The sequence below is a fragment of the Sesamum indicum genome, linkage group LG8 (assembly GCF_026168435.1).
Source record: "Sesamum indicum cultivar Baizhima isolate 11 linkage group LG8, ASM2616843v1, whole genome shotgun sequence".
Taxonomy (NCBI): Eukaryota; Viridiplantae; Streptophyta; class Magnoliopsida; order Lamiales; family Pedaliaceae; genus Sesamum; species Sesamum indicum.
Window position 1 is genome coordinate 30,653,565 of NC_142664.1, and position 11,531 is coordinate 30,665,095.

The 11,531-nt window shown below is 37.7% G+C and overlaps 2 protein-coding genes across 2 annotated transcripts; one reads left to right on the forward strand and one right to left on the reverse strand.

Annotated features, from left to right (window-relative positions):
* Positions 1-1,040: 1,040 nt before the first annotated feature.
* On the forward strand, positions 1,041-7,047 carry CHB3 (DNA-binding family protein). The gene is made up of 8 exons (XM_088883281.1): positions 1,041-1,642; positions 2,429-2,967; positions 3,818-4,420; positions 4,602-4,768; positions 4,841-5,349; positions 5,708-5,898; positions 6,053-6,474; positions 6,680-7,047. Exons 1-7 carry the CDS (start codon positions 1,195-1,197, stop codon positions 6,413-6,415), a joined length of 2,820 nt encoding a protein of 939 aa, XP_088739407.1. The 5' UTR covers positions 1,041-1,194; the 3' UTR covers positions 6,416-6,474; positions 6,680-7,047.
* A 167-nt stretch (positions 7,048-7,214) lies between these two features.
* On the reverse strand, positions 7,215-10,479 carry LOC105169625 (ras-related protein Rab7). The gene is made up of 7 exons (XM_011090073.3): positions 10,187-10,479; positions 9,613-9,639; positions 9,393-9,492; positions 8,845-8,991; positions 8,212-8,292; positions 7,878-8,023; positions 7,215-7,473 (listed from the first exon to the last, which is right to left on the reverse strand). The coding sequence occupies exons 1-7, from the start codon at positions 10,237-10,239 to the stop codon at positions 7,407-7,409; spliced, it is 621 nt and encodes a 206-aa protein (XP_011088375.1). The 5' UTR covers positions 10,240-10,479; the 3' UTR covers positions 7,215-7,406.
* Positions 10,480-11,531: the final 1,052 nt, after the last annotated feature.

Sequence of the window (11,531 nt, forward strand, 5' to 3'; positions counted from 1 at the left end):
TTCATAAAGAAATTGGTGTAGCGATGTCATTAACCGCCATTTGTGAGTGTGGAGAGCCTTTTCTTTTCATGTAGTATAGATGAAAAAAAGTTTTGGAATGAATGAAAAAAAAAATCAAAATCAAGTCACTTCTCTCATACTAGAACCATTAGGATGAAATTGCTAAAAATTCAAGAGATGGTCATGATAATTTAACTAATTTAGATGATTATGAACTTTTTATTGCATACTTTTTAAAATAAATCGATTATATATGCTTTGGACTTTTCTAAGGCCATGCACTTTGGTTTAGAATTTAAATACAAAATGTGCTTATTTACGTTTTATTTTTTGCTATTTTTCATATTAATTTTAATTTTATGAGAAATAAAGATTAATATTTATAGTTAAAAAAATATATCATATATTAATATTGTCATGATGTCTTAATTTTTTAAAAATTTTTGTGTTACTGTGTCCCTATCATATCGTGTTCATGTATCATAGTTTATAAATATATATGAGTGGGCATATTTGAGTTTAATCAACACTAAATGTGTCAAAAATATCAAAATTACGAGACAAAATATATTTATTCAAATAATAAATAACGAAAAGTGAAATATACCTATAGTTACAGGATGAAAAGTGAAATTTTATCTATGTAGCTTGATATTACTTTTTCAAATAAATCTATAATGTGAATAATACACAGATCAACTCAGTTTTAATTTTCACGGTTGATTAAAAATGAATTTATTAAAGTTTAGAGATGGGAGTTGTTGAACAAAAATTAAAAAAAAAAAAAAACAGATTTGGGCATGTAAGGAATGACAGCGATTTTTTTATCCTATCAAAATAATTTTTTGTTATATATATAATTGAGCGAACGGTTCTTTTTTCTCCTCTTCTTTTGGGGATGAAACTCATATTCTTTTGGCCATTTACTTAAAACCGCGACTTTACCATCTCTACACGTAAAAGCGGGTGAATCCACTCGACGATTTTTGTTGATAATTGTCTGTATCGGGCCTATACACCATCAAATCCACCTATCTGAACCGTTGACAATCCAGGGCAGGTCATCGAGAAACAATTGGGGTCTATGCGTTATATTACCATAGGGCGGCGTCACAGAGAATAAAGCTACACAGATATACAAAACAACATTGATGTATGCGTCTTGCAGAGGCGACTGACGAGAGCTAAAGGACAATGGAGGACAAGCGAAGAGATTCCACCGGAACCCCGCCGCCATCCGCATCCATGACGGAGGCGCTTCTGTCGGAGCAACCGACGTCTCGGCGGAGAGGCGGAGGGCAGAAGCGGAAATCGACCTCTATCAACAGCGGAGGCGGCAGCTCGACTCCTCAGACGATGTCATCCAAGAGACAGGCTAGGGAAAAGCCGTCTGCAGTGCCTTTCCCTCCGATCCACATGAATGGACCCTGCACTAGGGCACGCGTGCAACCTTACAACAGCAGCAGCTTCTCTGAGGTGGCTCCTGTGAAGACCGAGGCGGAGACTCGGGAGGCCGCTGCGAAGGCGGAGGAGATGAGTAGAATAAGTGAGAATTGGGAGGCATTAGAGGCGAAGATTGAGGCTGAATATGAAGCAATTAGGTCTAGAGATGCGAATGTTCATGTCGTGCCTATTCATGCTGGTCAGTGAGTTTTTCCTACGACGAGGTTTCTATCTCTAATTGTTTGCTCTTAAATATTGAGATATTAATTGTTGAATTTAGTAGTAAATTTCTCATTCTCATTGTCCATTCTGAGGATTTACACCTGTTCAGTTGTGTAATACTTGAATTAAGGGTATTAAGTGAGCGCTTGATTTAGGAAAAATGTAACTACATTATCTTCTGCATTTTGTGGTTAAGTCTTTGTTTCTGTAGCCTGATTGTCTGGTATTGGGAATTTAGGGTTTTCTTAGGTACTTGGGGCATTTTCTTGTGAAGTGTTGAGGCGTAATTTTCAACTATTGGGAACTTAGGGTTTTGTTTTGGAATTTTAGGAAGCCTGTTTCCATTTGCATTTTACAATCCAAGAATTTGGAAAATTGAATATTTGTTCGTCTAAGCTTATGATTTGTTGCATATTTTGATTGTGAGGTAACTTAAGTAGGAATGGTAGCCGAGGGAAACCATTGAGGATTTCCTTCCAGAATACTAGTGCGAAGCAGTTGAGGAAAACATAGTTTGGGTTTCAAAATGCAGCCTCTCTGCCCTGCTTTATCAGTCTTCTCAGTTTTTAACTAGGGAGGCAAAAGAATTTGGGGATTTTAATATTTGTAGATCTTGTTTTCTATTCTTGTGTTTTATTTTATTTACTAGATGTGATGTCTGCAAATGCTCCACACTTGGGTTTTGTTAGAAAATTCACCTTAGATATTTTGAATAGGTTAGAAAATTTATGGGTTTTGCTCTTTCGGTATTATTGTGATGTAGGTTGGTTCTCATGGACAAAAATCCATCCGCTGGAGGAGAGGATGTTGCCTTCATTCTTCAATGGGAAATCAGAAAGTAGGACTCCAGAAATATATATGGAGATACGTAATTGGATAATGAAGAAGTTTCACCTCAATCCAAATGCACAAATTGAATTGAAGCATCTCTCTGAGCTTACAGTTGGAGAATTGGATGCTCGGCAAGAGGTGATGGAGTTTCTGGATTACTGGGGTTTGATTAATTACCATCCTTTCCCACATCATGATCCTGCTGCTGTGATTGTTGCTGCTGATGACAACAAGGATGAAGCTGGGAAGATGGAGTCTTTGGTTGAAAAACTATTTCAGTTTGAAACCGTGCAATCATGGACTCCAGCTGTTCCCAAGATGAATGCGGCGATGCCATCGGTGTCATCTGGATTTTTTCCAGAATCTGTTGTTGCCGATGAGCTGGTGAAATCTGAAGGTCCTTCTGTTGAATACCATTGTAATTCTTGTTCAGCAGATTGCTCTCGGAAGCGCTATCATTGCCAGAAGCAGGTTTCTTGTCATTGCCATTGTTTTCCCTTTTATAACGTATATTCTGGTTGCCAGAAGCATCTGTTTTGCATGCTTACTTTTACAAGCACCTGATTACATATATGCGTAATAGGTCTGTTTGTGGAGTGGGAGGCATGGATTAAAAAAATCAGTAATTTGTGGCATAATGTGTATGTTTGTTTATCGCAATTCAATTCATTATGATTAAAACTGATAGAAAAGCTTGCTTTGTTCATGGATATTATGGAATTAATTATTTCTCTACACAGACAAGCCTTGTACAAAATTACTTCTGAAACCTATCACATGAGAGTATTCATGAATTGCATCATTCAGTTCATGTTATACTCAGTTTAAAACATTAGCTGATGAAAGAGCACTTAAAATAGGGCTTGCAATTAGATATAAACAACAGTAACCCAGTCAAATGAGTAGTGTATGAAATGAGAGAGGCATGAGAAAACTAACAGAAAAGCTAACTAAAACGTTGATACTAAATTGTGGCCATGTATGGAATCCATCTATGATTTCTTTCCCTTTCATGCATCTGTAAATTGGCAGTTACTGGGAGAAAGTTGCTGTATCATTCTATATAATTACGCGGTATCACTAGCTGCTCTATAGTAGAAAAAGTTTTGCTCTTCCTGTGACTGCTTCCACGAGTTGCCAACTTTTCCAATGTCCAATATTTGAATTCACGTTCTATCATGCAAGCAGCATTGCCAGCTCTCTTGCAGCAAGTCCCACCTGAAGGAGGATAGTAGAAGCAGAGTGTTATGCCAGTTTGAGCGCCTAAACCTATATTTTCCATGAAATTTTCCTTTCCACTGAACCCAAATTTTGTAAACAGGCAGATTTTGATTTGTGTGCTGATTGTTTCAACAATGGGAAGTTTGGCTCGGATATGTCCCCATCAGATTTCATTCTTATGGAACCAGCAGAAGCTGGTGGTGCAAGTGGAGGGAACTGGACAGATCAAGAAACTCTTCTACTGCTTGAAGCGATAGAATTATTTAGAGATAACTGGAGTGAGATTGCTGAGCATGTGGCAACAAAGACTAAAGCTCAGTGTATATTGCACTTTGTTCAGATGCCAATTGAAGATGCATTTTTAAATCGAGATGATGAAAATAATGATGCTCCTAAAGAAAATGGGGTGCCAGATTCCACCAGTACTGAAAATTCAGCTCCTAAAGCTGACCGAGGGGGTGACTCTGCTCTTAAAGATGTTCCTGAGAAAACAGAAAGCCAGGGTGTTATTACTGACCATCAGGACTCATCCTGTCCAATGGAAATCTCTAAGCCGGATGATGTCAACGAGTCAGATAAAAGTCTTGAAGATGGGGAGAGCTTCGCACTGAAGGCCCTGAAGGAAGCATTTGAAGCTGTGGGTTCTTCTCTACCTGGGGAAAGACTATCATTTGCTGAAGCTGGTAATCCTGTGATGACATTGGTATGTGGATTTTTGTTCCTTTACTCCCTCTGCCCCTCAATGAGTAATTTGTCATGCATCTGCTGAAGGAGAAGTATCAGACAACTAACTTGGAAATAAAATTCACTTCAGTGAGTTCAGAATCTGAAAATCCTGCTTGTTTCTGTTTGCATATTCACGCTGGTATTGTTCTTTGTTATAGGCAGCATTCCTAGTGCGGTTGGTGGAACCTAATATGGCTACTGCATCAGTTCGCAGCCTCTTGAAATCTCTATCTGGCAATTGTTCCAGCGAGCAGCTTGCTGCCAGGCACTGTTTCCCTTTGGAAGATCCCCCGGATGACAAGAAGAATCTCACCGTCTCTGAGGGGTTTGTGTATTTCTGTTATTGTTTCCATACTAAGTCTATGATTACTGTTTCTGATCTCAATATAATTTTCAGAGCTGCAACTGAAATAATTGAGCATGAAGCTCGAAAGGACGAAGATGAACTTGCTGAAAAGCAGCAGGAGGCAACACCTGATTCAGTTGTTGATAGAATCAGTTTACGCAATGATGAACATGATGGAAAGAAAGATTCTGCCCCTCAAGAACGCGATGAACAAAAAGATTCTACTTCCAAAGATCAGAAACCTGTGGATGTTCCCAGTAGTGCCCGTGCAGATAGATCAGATACTGCTCATGAGGAAGCCCAACCAGCCACTGCTAGTGAACCTAGTAACTCTCCAAAGGAGCAGGCACCAAAAGATGCTGAAGAATCAGTTGTCTCGGCATCTCATAGTGAGCTTCAGTTGGATCCTGTGAAGAAATCAGAAGATGGAGTTTCAGCTGCGGAGACCTCTCAGATCAAAGAACCTCTGAAAGATGAAAATATGATATCTGTCTCTGAGAAGAAAGAGGATGATGTATTGGTCACATCAAATTCAGTGACTGAAAAAGAAGACAATACAGGTTCTTTTTTCCAGATCTGCCTGTAGCTTGTCATCGTTGATAGAAATGTTTGTGGGGATAATTGAGCTTGATAATTCTGAGTAATTAATTTGGAATTAAAAGGCCTAAAAGTTTTCAATTCTTAAATATGTAAATCTCATTGAAATGAAAATATCTCATTGTCTGGAAAATGCACTTGATTCCTTTAATAAACAGATAACACATAAACACACACGGCACACACACATACATGTCTTGGTTGTCCATAATGTAGGCTGTAGTGAGGTATACTTATCTGGTTGATGGAGATACGCTTAGCCTGTTATGCACCATTTGCATGGGAACCTGATTGAGTATAATCTATTTGATGTTAAAGCAGGCGATGGAGAAGCTAAAGAATGTGGTAGTGACAAGAAAGGGCCCATAGTGAATAAACATGATCTTGATAAGAATAAGTTGCAGCGAGCTGCTATAACTGCCCTTTCAGCTGCAGCAGTGAAAGCAAAGCTTCTTGCAGACCAAGAAGAAGATCAAATACTTCAGCTCTCCTCATCACTAATAGAGAAACAGGTAGAACTGGAAATGAGTTTGATGGATTCAGTAATCTTGGACTATTTATATTCAATGTGGTTTGAATTTTTTTCTTTCATTGTCAATATGTTCACAACCTCAAATCAGTGATATTTTAATGTGTGTAATAATACTTTGGGTTATCCAATTGCAGTTTTACAAGCTGGAGATGAAGCTGGCTTTCTTTAATGATATGGAAAATGTGGTGATGCGGGTTAAGGAACAACTAGATAGGTCAAAGCAGAGGCTTTTCCAAGAGAGAGCACAGATTATTGCAACACGATTTGGGATGTCGACATCTGCTCGGCCTTCCCAAATTTTACCTCCTAATAGAGCCGCAGTTACATTTCCCAACCCTGCATCAAGAGCCTTTATGGGCATGAACTCCCTTAGGCCTCCTATTTCTAGGCCGATGATGACAGCAAACCCTACTTCAAGCAATTTTGTCACTGCAAGTGCCACAGGAAGCTCTGTGCCGCCTAATGCAGACAGGCTTTCTTCAATTGGCATGAAGTAGTTTCTGCTGAAGTATGGTGGGGAAGTTTGTTGTCTGAATATACAGCCCTCTTCTTCCAAGTGAGTATTCAATCAAAAATGATTGCCTTAGGTTTTTTACTAGCAAGTTTACTGTAGTGAAATCTAAAAATTACAAAAAATAAAAAAAATGGCAGCAGAGGACAGCAACACCAAATACTAATTAGAGGTTAATTAGCTCAATTAGTTCCCCTTTTTCCTCCATTTACGTGCAAATCATCATTTTAAGTTCAATTATGAATTTCAGGTTGGTGTGTAAATCATGTTTTGGCAGTGAAGGCACGTGCTCATGAGGAAAGACCGGAAATTATTTCATTTCCCTAGAGCATCTCAACAGAAGTAGGAACCCAAATAGCACTACTCCACCGAGGAATACTTGCTAACTCATTGCAATTTGCGGTTTTGTTTGTAGATTAGTTGCCCCCTTTCTCAATCACTGTAAATTTGTAATAACTAAAATCTTAGCAATTTGATGTGCATTTCGACTGTATTTCAACTTAGGTGTGTTTTTCAAGTGTCAAGCACTACATGACTGATTTGAGATGCAGCCGTGTTTGTACCTGATGCAGGCAGAGTCTCATTGGTGGAATGCCATTCAAAATGTTTTAAATCTTATCTCTGCTTTTCTAGGCATATATGCTTATTAACCTTGAAACACCGTCCAGGCACTGGGTAGTTCTGATGTATTTAACCCCAAGGTAGGTATGTCTATGGTTAACTACCAAGTCTATCTGTACTGAGAGGGTAGCAACGAAAAGCAGCTCATAGAAGAATAACATGAATTCCTGCCAATTTAAAGTAGCGCATGCATTGATAGTGAAAAGCTTTTTAGAATGTTGAAAAAAAAAATGTTCATTAAGAGACCAGTTCACTCAACACAAACACTAGTATACAGCTGACTTGGAACAAATACAAAAAGAGACAGGATGACCACTTCGTTCCTGGTGCTGCGCAGAAAACTTCTGGATTGTTGTTCAACATTCGCATCCAGTTGACCTTTGCTGACTGCTGCTCCCAACGTCAATTGTGTCGGGCAAGTATCTTCAACAAGATCCAGAAGATTCCCATATCAAGAGATTAGTGTCATGCAGGTCAAACTACCATAGCCATACAGTTTAAATATGCTAAATATGCTGAATAACAAATGCTTCGATATGAACAACTGGGTACAGTAAGCGTGACTATTATGGGGCTAATAGAGATAACAGAGGCTGTAGAGAACCCATGGCATGAATAAAAAAAAAGATTCAATTTTGAGAACCTCTCTCCTAATATGTAATTTGCATCATCTAATCCTGCTATAATAACAGTCTTGTGGCAAATGAAATCAGCTGACCACAACCAGCACACAGGGCTCCACAAACAAACAGACAATGTTTGTACTATCGTAAATAAATTCATATCAAACAGTACCGTCAGGATATGAAATGGGTTTTTCTACTTACATTTCTTCTTCTTCTCCACTCTTCAGGGCATTCTTTGCAATGACCTGGAAAGCCTCTTCAACATTGGTCCCTTCTTTGGCAGAAGTCTCAAAGTAGGGAATATTCCCTTTCGAGGCACACCACGCCCGAGCCTTTTTCTCAGATACCTGTGGCAATTCAAACCTATCTGTGATGAGCATCAGGATAGCACACACTACAGCTAATAGTCATCAACCATAGCTACCTCCTTCAAACCCCTATTTTTCTTTCAGCAGTCAACCCTAAGCTGCCGGAGAAAGGGGAAAACAAGAGAACAGGCAAAGCACAAAGAAGAAAGGGAGTGAGAGAGGAGTACCACTCTACTATTTCCACCATCCACATCAATCTTGTTGCCAATCACAACAAATGGGAAATTCTCTGGATCCGATGGGCTTGCCTGCAGTGTGATTGAGTACTTTCATTTTGTGAACCAAGTTATAAGTCACATAATGACAAAACTAATACTAAGCTCTCATTATCAAAAATGTCAAACCCTTGGTAACTAGTTGAATTCGGAAAAGGCTACAGAACCTTAAGCAATATGAAGAAACAATTATCAACAAGATGTCAAATGTTTCAAGAACAATCCGGGTCAGGGAACCAACTCGATACTCATGTTAATCCCAGCAGAACAACAAATAGAGGAGAACTCAACAGAACCCTTATTTGGATAAAAGTGAGCTTTTGGATGCTTGGCCCTTCTTCTGGGTGCTAAGCCTCCTGTTTCCTCCAGACGGGGATGTGGAGGAGGTTGGTATAATCCATCCATCATAAAGCAATATACTCAATGAACGTCATCTAAAGATCTGGATTTAGAGGAGAACAAGTGCAAATAATAATATCTACATTGGTAATGAGACAGGTCATGCGTATTTCATATGTTGGGAAAGAAAATAGTCAAAGTAATAGAAGACAGGCACTCTGAGAAGGTAAAAAGAACTGCAAATACCTGAATTAAGAATTCTTCCCTCCAATTGTTAAGATTGTCAAATGATTTCATCACATTGACGTCATAAACAAGCACACAACAATCAGCACCACGGTAAAAAGCAACCCCAAGGCTTTGAAATCTTTCCTGGCCAGCTGTATCCCATATCTAATTGAACAAAGAGTCGCGATAGGCAATAGTACAAATATCAAAAGGGTGCATGACAAGAAACAAAACTAGAAATAACAAAGGGCACATTGCAGAAGAAACATTGTTGCAAAAATACTAGTTGTTTGATACATATCTTATGATCTTAAAAGGGGATCAGTAGGATGTTTCTCTAGCACAGTTGACTATGGTATCTATACAATTCCAGTACCCAAATTCACAAATTCAAATTATTGCTTTTCAGCTAACCTCCTAGGCTCCTAGCTTCTCCACCAATTTCTGTTGCCTTTTGGGGAAAAATAATCACAATATATACCATTAAAGTATACAAGTAACCCCTACAAATAACAACCAAATATAAGACTTCCTATCATAATAAGACATTCACGTTCCAGTCCAACCTGTAAGGTGAAAAGCCGATCCTCAAATTGCACTTCCTTTGTGAGGAAATCTGCACCAATTGTTGCCTTGTACTGGTTGCTAAACTTCTTATTTACATATCTTTAAATGACAGGTCAAGGAAACATCACCCAAGCAACAAAGATCAGTGCTCATAATAGGTAGTAAGCTGCATAAATGCATTAGCAATTATTTTAATAAATCAATGGAACTCAAGGATACTGATTCATCAATGAGGTCTTCCCCACCCTGCAAATCACACAAAAAGAGAACCAGACACCTGTCATTCAAAACAACATATACATGGATGTATATAGTTCATATGTATACACCTAGATATGCACCTTCTAGGTTGTGTTCCATAAGGTATTCGATTGTCCTAAGAAAAACATTTCCTTCTTTAGATGCTTGTACGGGCAGAATTCCGCATTTCATCGGTAATCTACATATGATGTATTTTTCATGACTAGATACACTAACTAAATACTCTTACTGATGCTCAATTCCACCGAAAAGGAAGTTGGAAGGACTCCAGTTTCCGTTGATTACTCCTTTCCTTTTCTTTTGCCTCTACTAAATCTATTGATCCAAAAGGTCAGATCAATTTAAATTAAAGGATTAATTATATTATGTCCCTAAATTAAAACCCTAGAACGCCTAGGTATCGAAAATTTTGTCCCTCAAAACCAAGAAACGAAAGATCCACTCCACCCGAATAAAAACAGCAAGAATGAACACATATCCAAACATGCGCACACGTACTTAATCCGGTATAAATATACACGAGAAAACTGACCCACTGTCGCCGAGAATGATAACCTTGAGCAGAGCTCTTCTGCGGGACGGCATCGTTGGGGAGTAATCGGGTTGAAGAGTTGACCCGATCTAAGATTCTGGTGAAGCAAAAAGTGTAGAGGCTTTTTTGTGTGTGGTGCGTGAGTGGCGATGGAAGTTGAATTTGGGGGGTTTTGGGATTCAAATCAAATGTTTGCTCCTTTTTCGCTCTCTCTATCTCTCTCTCTCCTCACACTTTTGTGTTGGGGATCATACAGTTGGCAAACGGATGTTTCTGGTTGGCGAATTCCGGATTTTTCTTTGCCCAAACCAAAATTGGTTTTCTACTATTTATTTTGATTATCATTTTTTACACCATCATAATTAAACTGTCATTCGGTGTCGGCCCCTCCATTGGTGTACAATGTACATGTCCCACCCTTATTATTATACTCTCATATATGATTATATACACCTATTTAGTTTGAGTGAAATATGGATCACAGAATACTCAGGTCCTTAACTTCAAAACGTGATTAAAGTTAATTTTGGAATAATGTACAAAGATTATGGCAATTATTTGGGATAATTATACTCTCTTTCTCTTAAATTTTATGTAATTATACATAGATCTTATATAATTTAAAAAATTATATTTAGCACTCCTAATTTTTTTTTTGTCTAACAAATAAGTCCATTCTTTAATTAAAATTTATCAAATTAGTTGAAATTAACAAAAATCAGAGAATTTTTTAAGTGTAATTACACCAAATCTTAGGAAAGATGAGTATAATTATCCTTAGTTATTTCATAATTAGAGTGCTGAATCATATCATATTATATTGTTTAAAATGAAAACCAACTAATGTTTTTATCTCTCTCCTACACGTCATATAAGGTGGACAAAATTAATTTTGGTCTAATTTGCCATATACACTTATTTCTATAAATATAAATAATTAATTATATATATTTTTTTTATATTTATGACTATTTCATTATTTTTTTTATGTGCATACATACTTATTATTGATTTTGCTTAGGGGGTCCTATAAATGTTAGATTCATTGAAGTTAATAAATCTATTACAACTGCTATGCTATGTGATTGGTGCAATGGTTCAATCAAATTTAATTTGTATACGAGTTCTCCTAAAATCTAACATGCGCATCTGATTGTCATAAAAACCTTTGCACAACCAACCAAGTCTAGAAAGTTTAGGACTGAATTGAAATGGCATATATGTTGACGTGGAGATGAAAATGTATATGATTGTGCATATATGTCAAAATTAATTTAATGAGACCAAAACCAGCACCTCCATACCCTAAATTGTAAATTTTGTTTAAGCAATAGAGAAGTACCAC

Coding starts and splice junctions, on each gene's coding strand:
- CHB3 (XM_088883281.1), top strand. CDS start 1,195: ATGGAGGACAAGCGAAGAGATTCCACCGGAACCCCGCCGCCATCCGCA. Junction 1,643..2,428: donor TGTCGTGCCTATTCATGCTG/GTCAGTGAGTTT, acceptor ATTGTGATGTAG/GTTGGTTCTCATGGACAAAA. Junction 2,968..3,817: donor GCTATCATTGCCAGAAGCAG/GTTTCTTGTCAT, acceptor TTTTGTAAACAG/GCAGATTTTGATTTGTGTGC.
- LOC105169625 (XM_011090073.3), bottom strand. CDS start 10,239: ATGCCGTCCCGCAGAAGAGCTCTGCTCAAGGTTATCATTCTCGGCGAC. Junction 8,992..9,392: donor ATCGGCTTTTCACCTTACAG/GTTGGACTGGAA, acceptor TTGTTCAATTAG/ATATGGGATACAGCTGGCCA. Junction 8,024..8,211: donor ATGGTGGAAATAGTAGAGTG/GTACTCCTCTCT, acceptor GAATTGCCACAG/GTATCTGAGAAAAAGGCTCG.